Source organism: Rhamphochromis longiceps, linkage group LG9, assembly GCF_057381845.1.
Source record: "Rhamphochromis longiceps isolate RC_006_pf linkage group LG9, R_longiceps_female_GT1.1, whole genome shotgun sequence".
NCBI lineage: Eukaryota > Metazoa > Chordata > Actinopteri > Cichliformes > Cichlidae > Rhamphochromis > Rhamphochromis longiceps.
Genome location: NC_140565.1, coordinates 34,555,348 through 34,571,932, shown reverse-complemented (window position 1 = coordinate 34,571,932; position 16,585 = coordinate 34,555,348). Strand labels below are relative to the sequence as shown.

Below are 16,585 nucleotides of genomic sequence, written 5' to 3'. Positions count from 1 at the left end.
AGAAGCCCCATTTCCCCCTGTGCTTATAGCAGATGGTTTATTTTGCCCTTGAGGCCTGTTTATTTATAGCAAGCCCCACCCTCTGCCTCCTCTTTTAATAAACCAGGAATGACTGGAGCAGCAGACAGGTAACTCAAAAGACAGAAAAAGTAATTAACGCAGCTCATGAAAGATGAAACATCGTGAACCAATTGCTTGAGCAACATTAAATGATTATTTGCAGCCCTGTCATGTTTAAATGTGTTTGTCTGAGCTCAATTAAACTGGATCTGAAGCCCACACTGTTGTCTAAACCTCCATTTAACAGCTATTCATTTAAATGTTTCCTTAATGTTTAACTAATAGTTTTAACAGGTTATCCACACTTTAACCTTCAAGAACCTACTAGGAGTAACCCCTGAAGCTCTTTTGTGAACTGAGCGCTTTCTATTATATTTCAGGCCTGGTTATAGGACAATTACTAGGCACGATGTGCCGGGAAAGCAGTGTTCCTCCCAGCTGTAGTAGGTCTCGACCTCCCGTTAGCTTCGAGCTAACGGGAGGTCGAAGGAGGAAGAATGCGGCTAAAACTTTTGCGAGATCCCGAGTTAGTTTTGCGAGATCTCGCAAAAGTCCGTCTTAATTTTTTTCTCCCATGTCCCCTGTGGGGCTCTGTAACAAATAGTATGGATTTAAATTTGAATTACAAATTTCCTCACCTTTATTCTTAATGACGAGTTCTGATACCATAGTATATATCCATAAAGACGACCAATAGAATAATTTCCAGGTTTTTCAAATAATACCTCCATAGACAGACCATCCTCATGAACACACTCCCGGCTAAAACTTTTGCGAGATCCCGAGTTAGTTTTGCGAGATCTCGCAAAACTTTTGCGAGATCCCGAGTTAGTTTTGCGAGATCTCGCAAAAGTCCATCTTAATTTTTTTTCCTCCCATGTCCCCTGCGGGGCTCCGTAATTTGTTAATAATTTAACTGCTAGAAATGCTTTAGGTTCTGTCATTTTAGTTCATTTTAGCTTTTACATCTTTCAACTCTTTGTACTGTTTAGCTCAACATGTTTATCTGCAGTGTTAGCTTCAAGTTTCAGCTGTTAATCATAGTTTAGCTATCTATTTGACTGCTGCTGTGTCTTTACCAACTGGCTGGTGAGTGGTTACCATGGTTGCATGTAGATTGCATGAAAGACACCGACTTGTCTGTAAACATTCCCCATTTATTCTCTGAGCTGTCATAAAATGTGCGATACAGTACAAACCGGAAACGAAAAATCTTTACCTTAAGAATAAAAGTTGTGCCTTATCGCTTCAACCAACACATTTCAAAAGATGCAGCTTTTACTTTGAAGGCGAATGTTGTTTCTGATTTCATCACACTTTTCACAGTTTCACTATCTTTTGTGTAGCAGACAGGTGCAGACAAGTTGATGCCCTCCATGCAAACTACTGGTGGCTCTAGCAACCTGATAGCAACCAAAGCAACTGCAAGGATATTTCCAGTGGATCAGCATGCCAGTTTCAAGCTAGCAGCTGCCAGTAACCAGTTGCCAACTAGTCCCGGAATACACACTTATTCCTAGCAAGTAAATAGCTAGCAAGTTTCTTAGCCAACAGTTACCAGAGGGTCACTGACCAGTATTTTAAGGCTGCATGCCTTCAGATTAGCAGTTTCATGTATTTTCCTGCAACTACTCACAGTTGGTGAGGAAAAACCCAGTGGGTGCTGAACGGTCGCTGGCAGGTCTCTCCTGTGTGTCTGAGGCCTTAAGTTAGCTGAGTGCGTCTTGTCATGTACTCCCTACCTATCCATTGTTGTCTTCCATAAACTAATAGCATGGTGTATGTAAAGAAACCTGATAATGTCACATCCAATATCCTGTTTCATGCTGGGAAAAATGTCAGGACTTTTACCTGCCACATTTTCAGAGATATGTACTTTATCTCTTTGTATTGTAACACAAGGTTATCTCTAAATCGCTGAAATGAGAGATTCAGTCAGTTTCGTGAATCTCACATCATGCAAACTTGTCTTGGAAGAGCAGAGTGAAGGAAGCTCCTCACTGGTTGTTTACAAGCAGGTGTGGAAACAAACTTCGGGCGGGTTGAAGAGACTGTGACATTTTCCAAAAGTGACAAAGAGCGTGACGGTTTGGGAAACCCCCGTCGGACATTTGAAACCACAGCAAATCTTTTTGGACAATTTCAAATCCTCAGGATTCAGAGAGGAAAAATAGAAACTAATTTCATTGCCTTTCTAGAAAAGTCTGTGTTTTTTTCCTTTTGTAAAAAAAAAAAAAAAGGCAAGGTGGGTTTCAGTATTAGAGCTGACAGATGCGGGTCAGATAGCTTTAAACCACTGTGACTAACTCCAGTGTTTGAGCCCGCAGGTGTCCCGACTATCTGACAGGAGCTGATAGGTTGATGCAATATGGTAATTGGTTCACCTGAGGTGTGAAAGGCCCTCAGCCAGAGTCAGCGTGCTAATCACACCTGTACACACACACACACACACACACACACACACACACACACACACACACACGTTTCCGTCCAGTGATGTCAGGTCTCCTCAGCTCAGGCTGCAGGCAGAAAATGGTAATACAGTTTCTAAGTAGAAACAGTGATTTTGGCCTGCCGGCAGTAGTGGTTCAGTCAGTGGGGCCAGGCTCAAAGGTGGGCCTCTGTGGGAGAGTCACATGGATTATGAGAGATGCTTTTAGTAATGCTATGATGCCCCAGCATTCATTTTCCTCTGTAAACAACCAATCACTTCAAAGAGTAAGTAAACAAAATGATCTTCAGTTTCAACTGAGGCGAATCAGCAGAGAAATACGGCACTGCTTTATTGCTTCTTCTGATTGGTTGCGCAGCCACCAATGCTCACGCTGTCTTTTCACTGTGTTCAAACTACAGAAGTGAAACTCATAAGCTGCTCTAACTCTAAATTTTAGATTAACCAGACACAGTATAAGGATTGCAAATGTCGCTGAATCCTAAATAGAAATCTATGGCACAGTTCTGAAATGCCAAAGATGGAAGCTGTCCTGTCACAACCTCCAGAGGCCCAATCAATAGCTGCATGAGTTGATTGTGTTTGCTCAGAACAGGCTTGCAGCAGCTTTAACTGTGTGCTGACAGACATATTTGTTACTGTAACAAAGGCGTACTTAATTGTCTGTATTCATTTTCTTGGCTCACTATAACCATACAGTGAGACAGAATGTGTCATGAATCGCTGTGCGGCAGGCGGGAGTTGGACCCAAAATGCAGGACTCAGACTCGAGGGAATGAACTCAAAACACAGCTTTATTTGCCGGTAGAACAAACATACAAACTAAACTAAACTGGGAAGCCACAAACTAAGAACTCACAGCGAGACACAGGGAGATCCACACACAGCATGAGGGACGACGTCACACTGACTCAGAAACACAGGGTTTAAATACACTGGGGAGTAACGGGGGGAATGAGACACAGAAGGAGGGCACAGCTGGGAGAAATCAGGACTGACGAGACAAGCAAAGCAGGACACATTCACATAAGAAACGGACCTTCAAAGTAAAACAGGAAGGATCACACAGAGACGCGAACTTGACAGTGGAGACGGCAACTAAGAAACACAGAGACATAACCTATAAGGCAGAGGACTCTAAGAACCGAGAGACACAGAGGGGAACACAGGTGACACTGATAATCATAACGAGACAGGGCGGGGTGAACTGAACATGACATGTACAGGCGTGAGAGTCACAAAGTAAACAGGAAGTGCACAGAGGTTCAGACAGGAGGAGAGAGAGCACGGGGAAAACACAGACATAACAGGATGGGGAAACATGAAACAACCACAAAGGGAGACGAGGGCTCATAAATACACAGAGGGCACACAGGGGGTAAAAGCCATGAAGGGAAAACACTTAGGGAACAACACAACAGGGCAACTCAGAAAACATGGCCTAAATAAGGAATAAAATACAAACATACAAGAAAACCAAGAACACTGGGCCAACATGGCCCAGGACCATGACAGTACCCCCCCCTCAAGGGCTGGCTCCCAACAGCCCAAACCCGAAAAAACAAAAACAGAAAACAACCCACCCAGGGCGGGAGGCGGGGGACCAGGACGGAGGGACCAGAACAGGAAACAAAAAACAAACAACAGAAGACACAGGAGCACATGACCACAGTCCAAATAAAGTTCAGGGGGCCGACCCAGAGCCCACAGGCACAAGAGTTCACGGGTCACACGGTCGGGGGGCCGACCAGGTGGGTGGCACAGGTGACAGAGCTGGTCCGGAGGCCGGCCGTGCGGAAGGCAGCGGCGATGGCGAAGGGGGGGACAACGACGGAGCAGTTCAGGGGGCCGACCGCGCGGAAGGCAGCGGCGAAGGAGACGACGGAGCAGTTCAGGGGGCCGACCGCGCGGAAGGCAGCGGCGGCCCTCCAGTCTCAGGCGTGCTGGCCATGGCCTGGTGGGCACAGGACCAGTCGAGGCAGGACCAGACGAGGCAGGACCAGACGGTGGCGATGCGGGGGCCGGACCAGGCGGAGCTGCAGAGGCTGAGGCTGGACCAGGCGGAGCTGCAGAGGCAGAAGGCTGAACGGGCTCCTCGGGCCCTCCAGCTGACGTGGCAGGTGGCTGAACGGGCTCCTCGGGCCCTCCAGCTGACGTGGCAGGTGGCTGAACGGGCTCCTCGGGCCCTCCAGCGGAGACAGGTGGCTGAACGGGCTCCTCGGGCCCTCCAGCGGAGACAGGTGGCTGAACGGGCTCCTCGGGCCCTCCAGCGGAGACAGGTGGCTGAACGGGCTCCTCGGGCCCTCCAGCGGAGACAGGTGGCTGAACGGGCTCCTCGGGCCCTCCAGCGGAGACAGGTGGCTGAACGGGCTCCTCGGGCCCTCCAGCGGAGACAGGAGGCTGAACGGGCCCCTCGGGCCCTCCAGCGGAGACGAGGAGGTGCTGGCTGGGCTCACTGGAACCCCCAGCGGACGAGGTAGATGGCGGCACGGGAGCCGCGGAGTGCTGGATGAGCTCATCCGAGCTTCCAGCAGGAGCCGATGTAGAGCCAGAGAGAATTGGGACCCCGGGCTCAACGTTAAGCTGGCTAGAAAACTGCACTGCTACGGGGAACTGGGCCAAAGGTTCAGGTGCGAGCTGAGCTGCTGGACACACGGGGACCTGAGCTGCTGGACACACGGGGACCTGAGCTGCTGGACACACGGGGACCTGAGCTGCTGGACACACGGGGACCTGAGCTGCTAACGGTGGAGAAGTAAATGACTGCACAGGGGACTGAACTGATGTCTGTAGTAACGGTGGTGGTGAGAGTGGAGTAGGTGGTGGAGTTAATGACTTCACAGGGGAATGAACTAGAGGTAGTGACGGTTGTGGTGCTGGTGGTTGAGTGGGTGACTGTGCTAAAGGAGGCTGCACTGGGGACACTGGAGACTGCACTGGGGAAAGCAGGGCTGCAGGAGGCTGCACTGGGGACACTGGAGACTGCACTGGGGACACTGGAGACTGCACTGGGGACACTGGAGACTGCACTGGGGACACTGGAGACTGCACTGGGGACACTGGAGACTGCACTGGGGACACTGGAGACTGCACTGGGGACACTGGAGACTGCACTGGGGACACTGGAGACTGCACTGGGGACACTGGAGACTGCACTGGGGACACTGGAGACTGCACTGGGGACACTGGAGACTGCACTGGGGAAAGCAGAGCTGCAGGAGACTGCGCTAGAGACTGCAGTGATGGTTGTAGTGGAGGTGTGACGGGTGGAGGAGTGGCTGAAGTGGCTGCGGGTCGGGCGGCTAGTGGCTCAGCTACAGAGCATATTAACGGCAGGGCTATGGGTTGAATGTCTGACTGAGTAGCAGCCTGAATGGCTGGGTGTAGTGATGGTGGTGGTGGAAGGGAAACAGGTGGTAGTGTGGATGACGGAACTAAGGGCGACTGAGTGGCAGACCGAACTGATGACTGAAGCGATGGTAGAGGTGAAAATGGAGCGTGTGGTGGAGTTAATGGCTGTGCTAGCGGGGACACAGGAGACGCAGCTTGTAGCTGGGCAGCTAAGAGAGCTTCAGGAGGCTGGGCAGCTGATAAACTGTTCACATTACCGTCCGTAGCACAAAACACAGCCCCTGAACGAATAGTTCCATGGTTCGACACAAAAAAAAAAAAAGAGTCCTTACTCACCACAGCCGGCGATGTACAAGTCTGAATGTCCGGCTGTGGGGTGGCGCGCTGGCGGCGTGGTCGTCGTTTCTTTTTAGATGATGGCTCTGACGGGCCGAGCGGCTCCACATCCGGCCCTTCAGGCAGGTGGGCAGTAGCAGCTGGGGGATGAAGGTGGAGCTCATTTTGGATTAAATCCTGTTCGAGTGGGTGGAGCGCACTGAGTAGCCAGGGAAGACCAGAGATTAAACGTTGTAGTTTGGTTTCCACAGCACAGCTAAATTCCTTCCCCTCATGTTCGAGCCACAGATGCAGGAGTCTTTCCACAGAGTAGATTATGTCCAGACGCAGTTCTTCTGGTGGGTTGAGTGCTGCTGGGTCCATATCTGGTGACGTCGTACTGTCATGAATCGCTGTGCGGCAGGCGGGAGTTGGACCCAAAATGCAGGACTCAGACTCGAGGGAATGAACTCAAAACACAGCTTTATTTGCCGGTAGAACAAACATACAAACTAAACTAAACTGGGAAGCCACAAACTAAGAACTCACAGCGAGACACAGGGAGATCCACACACAGCATGAGGGACGACGTCACACTGACTCAGAAACACAGGGTTTAAATACACTGGGGAGTAACGAGGGGAATGAGACACAGAAGGAGGGCACAGCTGGGAGAAATCAGGACTGACGAGACAAGCAAAGCAGGACACATTCACATAAGAAACGGACCTTCAAAGTAAAACAGGAAGGATCACACAGAGACGCGAACTTGACAGTGGAGACGGCAACTAAGAAACACAGAGACATAACCTATAAGGCAGAGGACTCTAAGAACCGAGAGACACAGAGGGGAACACAGGTGACACTGATAATCATAACGAGACAGGGCGGGGTGAACTGAACATGACATGTACAGGCGTGAGAGTCACAAAGTAAACAGGAAGTGCACAGAGGTTCAGACAGGAGGAGAGAGAGCACGGGGAAAACACAGACATAACAGGATGGGGAAACATGAAACAACCACAAAGGGAGACGAGGGCTCATAAATACACAGAGGGCACACAGGGGGTAAAAGCCATGAAGGGAAAACACTTAGGGAACAACACAACAGGGCAACTCAGAAAACATGGCCTAAATAAGGAATAAAATACAAACATACAAGAAAACCAAGAACACTGGGCCAACATGGCCCAGGACCATGACAGAATGGGGAGAAGCCAGTCCAAAGCCAGGAGATGTTATTAATCTCTACCCATTAATAGAGCAGCTTTACTAATCTGAAGAAGTTGTATAATTTATGGGACAAAAAAAGCTTTTAAAATTTAAAGTCACCAAAACTTTGAATGGATCTTCTGATGATTTATCTGGTGAGTGTATTTGGACTGCAGAAAATATGGCAAAATAACAATGAAATGACCCTTTAAGGCAGCGGTCTCCAACCTTTTTTGCGCCACGGACGGGTTTATGCCCGACAATATTTTCACGGACCGGCCTTTAAGGTGTCACGGATAAATACAACAAAAATAAAACTAGTACCGGTACCGAAAAAATAAGATTTATTCATAACACACTTGAAAAGACCCAGGAAAACCAAGTTAATGAAAAAAAACGATAACAAAATAACGCTGAAAACCAATAAAAATCCTGAAAACCATACATTTCACACCTGAGCCTAGACTCTCGCGGCCCGGTACCGGTCCGAGGCCCGGGGGTGGGGGGCCGCTGCTTTAAGGCATCTTTTGCCCTGGTTTTTGCTGGAAGAGTCGCTCTCTGTTACTCTTGAAGAGTCTTACTCTTATGTGCTAAGTGTATAGGTGTGAGAGTGGATGGTATTTGATAGCTCACCTCTCTCTGTAGGATTGAGCAGACAGAGCTGATGGATCGATAGTTTTGAAACAAAGTGATTGATTCGATTTATATAATGATGTTGTGTACGTTAAGCTGGTCAGCTGTGTATGCCCACATGTTCAGACAGCTTCAAAACCCCCAAGGAACGTCAAGGAGTCAAAAGCACGAGCTGTTGTATAATATCCCTCTAATGTTGCTGTCATCTTGCCTCCAGTTTAATGCAGCTATATACTTTTGCAACGTAAACAGTTTGAAGCGCTCCTCCATTTCAATTCAGAGGCGCTGAAGTCTCAGATAAACGCCGCGTCGTGTCAACGGGATCCGATTGCACTGTGGAGTCGCTAAGTTCTTTATAGGCTAAAACCTCTAATCCTCACAGATGTTTACATAGCATTTAGCTAGCCTTTCTGACGGACAGGAGAGCCTCTGCTGTGTGTCTCTTTGTGTGTGTGTGTGTGTGTGTGTGTGTGTGTTATGTAAGGATCATTTCAGGTCATTTCTGTGCTGACACAATCGATGTCAGTTTTCACTTTTTGTAGCTATTTCTCGTGTGCTCTTCAGCGTCGCTCTCTGGTTTCACTTATCAATATTTCCATGTGTGCAAAGATCTATAGAATGCATACATTCACTGAAGGCTTTTATCCACAGAGCAGCACTCTGCATCAAGGGCACAACTCATCCTCATTATACTTAACCTTTAATGTCTCTCATCATAGAAGCACAGTATGGACTTTAGATGGATTTTAGATTAAGTCTGGTTTTTTATTTTAATAAATCTGAAAACATTTATCTGATTTTAAGGTTTTGAGTGTATCCTGAATCACAACCTATGACAGTATGACAGCTAGGATACGCTCCAACGAGAAAGAAGATGGATGGATTGAGTTGTCAGTCTGAGAGGGACTAGCAGCTGAATGCTATGTTAACACTGTTTAACTAGGAAATGATAGCATGCTAATATAGCATGTTAATATAGCATGCTAATATAAAGTCTTTGGGTTGTGGCAGTTTCACAGAATTTATGAAATATAAATCAAACATAGTGAGTTCAGTGAGACTGAAAACTTAAGCTCTGTCAATAGAATAGAATAGAAAACCCTGGGCAGATCATATTTACATATACAGGTAGAGATATATATATAACTGACCCATGCATTTTGCAACTGGCTACCCCATTTACATTTCTTTTGATTGCCCTTTTGATTGCTCTATATTTGCAAGCCACTTTGCAACCCGCCACCAACCCAGTTCTTCCCTTCAGGCTGTCTGACTCTGTTGTCATTGGTGCTCACAGGGTTTTCCTGCTGGTCTTCTCACCTCTAGCTTTCTATGTGTCTGCATGGAAAAGTAGGCAGGTCACATAACGGAGGTGTACTACAAAATAAAGCAAATTATTGCATATGAACTTTTAGTTGCTCTAACAATGGAGTGATCGAAAAGTCTTGCGGAACAGGTCTATAAGTCTTGGATCTCCAGGATGAATATCATTCGCTCTACAGTTAATCATATAATCATAATTAGCCAATATTAATCTCTGGCTCTCTTCCACACTGTGTCTTTTTTCATGTCTCCTTCCCTAACCCTCCAACCAGTTGTAATAGATGGCAGCCTAGTTCTGCCTGAGGTTTCTTCCTGTCAAAAGGGAGTTTTTCTTTCCCACTGTCACCAAGGGCTTGCTCATAGAGGGCTGTCTGATTTTGGGGCGTTCTGTGTATTCAGGGGTCATCTTGATGAACAAAAGACTCCTGAATAAAAGGAGGATCATTTCACTTGACACGCTTCTTTCAGTGCTTCTTACCATTAAGTCATTCATTGATATTGCTCCACAACATTCACGTCTTGAGTCTTAAACCTAAAAAGTCAAACTCTGTAACTCTTCCAATTCTTTTCCGACGTCGTGTTAGCATGTAGGTGAAGAATGAGACGTTTCCTTGCTCTGATGAAAGGTGTTTGTTGCGTGACAGGCTTCTTCTGTGGTGTTTCCTCACAATAACACACAGTCCTCTGCTGTAACCTATCTAATTTGGTCAGCATAGTCCTGCCCTTGCTAACAGGCACTAGGACAGTGATGGGGAAGACAAAAACTCAGGGATGTAAAATGTTTTAAAGTAAAATTAGCGTATAAACAGAATTTAGGAAAAACATTTTAAAAACTGATGAGCTTTAGACTTGAACAAGCAATTTATCATCAGGAAATCCACATGGACACGGTGTCTCTGACCAAAGCCTCTGTGTGTGTGTGTGTGTGTGTGTGTGTGTGTGTGTGTGTGTGTGTGTGTGTGTGTGTGTGTGTGTGTGTGTGTGTGTGTGTGTGTGTGTGTGTGTGTGTGTGTGTCCCGCTGCTTACTCATTACATCTGCCTGGTTGTGACAAAAATAATCATGTGTGTCTCGCGCACACACTCACACAGTCCGTGTCATCCTCTCTCTGCTGATGTTACTGTTATTACTGAGTGCTGATGTCGACAACCCCTGTTTGGGAGCCAGCAGCATTCGCACACACACACACACACACTTACTTGCTGACCCGAGTAGTTTTTCATTGCTCAGTCAATGAATCAGCACGCGCAGACACACACACTCAGTGGAGAACACAGTGTCTAGACCTTAAACTTGCCATCTCTTCGTTCTCACAGACATAACTGTTTGGTGAGGAAGCGAGCGAGTCTGCTGGCTGAACTGGATCTCAGACCTAGATCTCGGCCCACAGACTAACGCCTGTTTCACAACAAAGTGTGGACAGTTAGTCGTGTATAATTTTAAAAAGCAAGATGTCTGTGAAGATTCTCAGTCATCCAGGTCATCGAGGAATTCGCATGATAAGGTGGGGCCAGGTTTCACAATGAACACACCCGAAACTCTGGCTGATTGGGACCCACACCCAGTTTCACACCTTGGCTCAGACGATTAGAGGATCATCAGGGGGTCCTTTTGTCCCTCTGTGGGGGGAAACTCCCACTAGGTTTATATCTGGGACTCTCCACCATTTGACCTTAGAACTGAAGAAGCTTCTCGGATGAGAGGTGAAACGTCTTCAAGCAACTTAAAGAAGTCCAGACGCTTTTCTTTCCAAGCTCCTTTAACTTTAAAAAGCAAGCTAAACGTAACTCCTCTGATTTGGAGTAAAATCGCAGAGTGCTAGGATTAGGAGATGAAGCAAAGTAACTTACCTGATTAAAGTGTGCTCTGAAAAGTTCAGGTGAGACATGTCTGCCTTTAAGACCCTCCACACAGAACTTGTATAAAAAGATGAATGCAGTCAAACCACTGTTGATGATGTCGCACTCAAATTAGTGATTTGGCTGCTGCAATGCTACCAAGCTTGGTTAGTGGTTCGTATCAGTAAACTATAGAGTTCAAATGCACAGACACTCAATCATTCAAAGTACAGGAGCTCAGACTGTTTGGCAGGAGCCATATTATTGGTCACATGATGTCATTAAAAATGCTCCAAAAGGCCACTCAGCTGAGGTGAAGCCTAGCAAACAGCTCCAGCTGCCTGTGAGGTGGAAGTGAGCCTCAAGTGGACAACAGAGGAACTGCAGCTTTATCATTTCTGTGTTGGTTTCCACTTGTTTTATTTGTCTAATCTTCATATTTTATGGAGACCTAAAGCATTATTACGCTGCACTTTATTGTGGCGGGATTACTCGCTACCTGACTGGCGAGTTTTGTTCACAGCCAATGTCAGGACAGCTGTTTGTAAAGTAACCTAAATTTTAAACTGTATTATTGATATTTATTCTCATTGGCCTATTTTCAGTATTCAATACAACCCTCCACTCCCCACCCCAAAACCTAAATAAATTGTACAATGATTAATTTAATAACAAAATGCTAATGAAGCAAATGAGATACAAATGAAAACTAATATATGCAAATTAATATTGTCCTAATTTTCAGAGCAAATCTATGCATATATGTATCTCTTAAAATAATAGAAAGGAAGGAAAACTGTGATCTGTTGATTTCTTTTTAATAGATAGATAGATAGAACTTTATTAATCCCTCGGGTGGGTTCCTCTGGGAAATTCGATTTCCAAAAAAGCACAGCACCGACAGAAGTTACAGAGTTACAGAATATTACACACACATATATATAAATACAGAGACAATATAAATAAAATATACGAAGGGGATAAATAGAATAAATAGGACTAAAAAATAAAAATACAAGTGAATTGCACATTTCAAGTATTGAGGTCTATTGCACTGTTGACTATTTACAAAAGTATTGCACAAAAGGTATTGCACAGTGAGGTGAAGAGGCTGTGCAATAGACTGATTTATGGGAGAAATGTACTTGTACAATGTAATGTAATATGTTTACTGGTTTAATTTAGGTTTTTTTTTTCATGCTTGAACTTTGCCATGATTTCTGAAAGTTGTATGAAGTATTGCTGTGGTTGGTGCACTCCATATGGTGTTCCTGTTCATTTTGTCTTGCATTTAAAAACTTTAGAAATAAAACAGGGGGAAAAAATCAGTCCATGTGTTTTTATAATAAAAATAAATCCGAGTGATGTTCGCTGAGCCTCAGCGTTCAGAGAGTTTACCAAATATTTCTTGCATAATAAAATAAAGCGTTCTGAGAAGTGATGTGATTTTTAGCTGGAGCCCAAAGGCAGCTGCTGACATTTGACAGCTGAACTGTGTCTAACTTGATTAATGTCACTCCGCCTGATGTCAGCACACCGTTACACTCTGTGCACCGATCAGTAACACACACTCTTTAAAAACAGAGCGCTGATAAATGTGACTGCTGAACCCACAGAACATGCAAACTCAGGCAGGATTCAAACCAGCAACCGCCTCTTTGTCCTTTGTCCTCCACATCCTGACCCTCCTCCTCCTTTCTCTTTTCCTTTATTCTTAGTTTTATCTTCCTCATCATTCTTCTTTTATTCTTCCTCTCCTTCTCCGTTACCCCATTTCTCGTCTTCTTCTTCACTTCTCTTCCTTTTTCTTTCACTTCTCCTCTTTAGCCTCCTTCTTATTCTTCTCTTCCTCACCTTCTCCTCTTCTTGTTCTCCTTCTGTTAAATTTGTTTAAATTTACCTTTTTTTCAGACTGATTCATTTCCTCTTAATCTTTGATTCTATGTATTTCTTCACCCTTTGGTTCTGAAAGAGCCTCCTTCATCATTACATCAAACACACACACACTTTACCTGTGTGTGTGTGTGTGTGTGTGTGTGTGTGTGTGTGTGTGTGTGTGTGTGTGTGTTGTGTGTGTGTGTGTGTGTGTGTGTGTGTGTGTGTGTGTGTGTGTGTGTGTGTGTGTGCGAGCGAGTGAGAGCAAGAGAGAGGCTCTCCTGATGCCAGTAATAATAACAGCATGATTGTTGAGTAGCTAATCAACGCACTACAGAGTTAATGAGCCCATATAAGAGGATCGAGGTGTGTGTGTGTGTGTGTGTGTGTGTGTGTGTGTGTGTGTGTGAGTATTTTAGAGAGAGGTAACCCCAGAGCCTCTGATTTTCTGTAGCACCCAAACACAGAAATAAAACTGAAGTGAAAACTCACTTTTTAGGAGACGTACATGCACACATTTTTCATACAAACTGGTTGTGAAACACACACAGGCTGAAAAACACACATGCACGCACACACACGCACGTGTGTCACGTAGCTTGTGTCACATCGAGGATCCCCTCAGTCTGGAACAACAAGCAGGGAGAGGAGCTGCTGCAAAACACGAACACACACACACAGAGTGGAATAAACCCACACTTTAAATGTAGCAAACACACAGACACACGTGTGATGTACAGCAGAGCGAGGCAGACCCTGGATGAGCTGAGGTCTGCACTGAGAGGCAGACAGAGAGGCTTAAGAGATCAAACCAGAGGAGCAGCCAGCTGAGAAAAAGTCTTATTAGACTTTCTAAAATCACCAAATCAACACTGAGAGACTCTGTCTGTCACACAGGTCTGTCACCAAGTCCTCAGATCACTGCTGCCTAAAAACTCACACCACTCAGCGATGTTGCAAAGAGGGGAATTAGCTTTAAAGTCCGACACTGTTACTTGTATCAGGCTCTAAACGTGCTTCCTTCTGCTGTAAAGCCGAGATTTGAACCTGGGAGTGTATGGGGACTGACTCAGTGCTGGAGACAGCCTCGAGTGGACATTAGAGGAACTGCAGTTCGTGGTACGTTCTGTGCTAGCTTCATCTTTCAGCTGTTTGAAAGATGCTACACTTCATGCTAACTGACACACATGCTAAAGTTAGCATAGCAGGTCAGTGTGCTGGAACGTCCTTTTATTCTGGAGCAGCTGAAATCCTGCTGGTGTTTAAAGAACTTGTGTACTTCAGCAGCAGTTATACGAGGTGACGTGTGTGTGTGTGTGTGTGTGTGTGTGTGTGTGTGTGTGTGTGTGTGTGTGTGTGTGTGTGTGTGTGTGTGTGTGTGAACCTAACCCAGTCTGAAATGTCCTACCCTTTGGCTAACTCTGCCCTTCATTTAGTTCTTGTATCTCTGTGTGGTTGTGTGTCCTCACCTGACTGTCTCTGTCTCTACCTGCACATGTCCACGTTCTTTCCTTTGTGTTGTGTGTACTTTTGTGACTCAGCTTCCTTTGTATTCTCAGTACTACTAACTGGTTAGAGTAGCTTTGCATGATTGACAGTTCAAAATAAGCCCGATTTCTCTCATCCTGGGGCAGCAAAGTGAAAGACAAAATATAAAAACCTTCTCGTCTCGACGTCTGCTTCAGCATGAGCACATGCTGCTGCCGCTGTCATCGTTCTCCATGTTAAATATGTTTTCACTTCCTGCAGACACAGGCAGAGGCTGTGATATTTCAGAAACACTTCTAGGTCCTTTTAATCATCTTTAATCAAAATAATATGGACACACAGGGCTTTGCTGCTGCATTTACGATCTGCTGCTAACATAAACATTTACAGGAATACCGTTTTGTGATTCAGAGCATGCTGCTGTAAAAACAGTCTCGGAAAATTATGTGTGTGTTTAAAGAATGCTAACATAAAACAGCGTTGCAGCGCTCTCCCCACGTCCCAAACCTAGCTTACATTCCTTGCTGTGTCTCTTTCAGGTGTTCTCCGGCATCTTCACAGCAGAGATGGTGTTGAAGATCATCGCTCTGGATCCATACTACTACTTCCAGACGGGCTGGAACATCTTTGACAGCATCATTGTCTGCCTCAGCCTCATGGAGCTCGGCCTGTCCGATGTGGAGGGGCTCAGCGTGTTGCGCTCCTTCAGGCTGGTAAATCACACCGATTGTCCCACATTTACCACCAAATTCAACAAAGGGGTGGCTTGAATTAAAATGTTGTTGATCATTACAACACGTAGTTCATCAGCCAGCTGATTTCTGATTGATTTGGAAGGACTAAAAATCCTGAAACCCAACTAAGGATGTAATTCCTGAGTAATTAAATTAAATTTCAATGTATTTTATTTTGAATAAAAATCTAATTTTATTTATCTACAAATACTTAAAGGTAGGTACATTAGAGTAAATGGCTAACAAGTCAGTTTTTACAAGAAACAAAGAAATGCACTTGTTACATTTTGTCAGATCTTAGCAGGAGAAATAGTTTCTAAAACATGTTGATAGAAAGTCACATGGTGTCACATTACCCTCGTACAGGCAGTCTGACATTAGAAAGCACATTCCAATGTACAAACACAAGAACAGCTACATCCGCTCTCTGTTTCATTAGGAATTATTAAAGTGGACATCGCAGTATATTCATAGTCGGGAGATAATAATTAAGCTGGAAACTCAGCTGATGGGCAGCTGAAGGCCCAATGAGACGGCAGTGTTCAGCGGGATGTTTCGCACCTCGCAGAGGACGTGATGATTGGCTGATAATGAGCAGTGTCACTCAAAATATAAGTTCCACTGTGTCCAATTTTGCTTCACCGGCAAACAAGGAAAACAAGATGAGGACAGTAGTGGTCACACACACACAGACACACACAGACGCACACACAGACACACACACAGACACACACAGACGCACACACTGACACACACACAGACACACACACACACACACAGACACACACACACACACACAGACACACACAGACACACAGACGCACACACTGACACACACACAGACACACACACAGACGCACACACAGACACACACACAGACACACACAGACGCACACACTGACACACACACAGACACACACACACACAGACGCACACACTGACACACACACAGACACACACACAGACGCACACACAGACACACACACAGACACACACAGACGCACACACTGACACACACACAGACACACACACACACAGACACACACACAGACACACACAGACGCACACACTGACACACACACAGACACACACAGACGCACACAATGACACACACACAGACGCACACACTGACACACACACAGACACACACACAGACGCACACACAGACACACACACAGACACACACAGACGCACACACTGACACACACACAGACACACACACTGACACACACACAGACACACACAGATCCTCGCAGGCTGTCTTCATCAGTCTGCGTCGATCTTTCTAAGTGTCACTCTGGGTAT

General features: G+C 45.6%; 1 protein-coding gene across 1 annotated transcript in view; it reads left to right on the top strand.

Moving 5' to 3' along the window:
• The window catches only part of LOC146662752 (sodium channel protein type 3 subunit alpha-like), a 279,350-nt gene that overhangs the window by 170,313 nt on the left and 92,452 nt on the right, over positions 1-16,585 (top strand). The window contains exon 17 of the mRNA XM_085419328.1: positions 15,086-15,259. Within this exon, the coding sequence (XP_085275454.1) occupies positions 15,086-15,259 (174 nt within the window). The remainder of the gene's footprint in view (positions 1-15,085; positions 15,260-16,585) is intronic.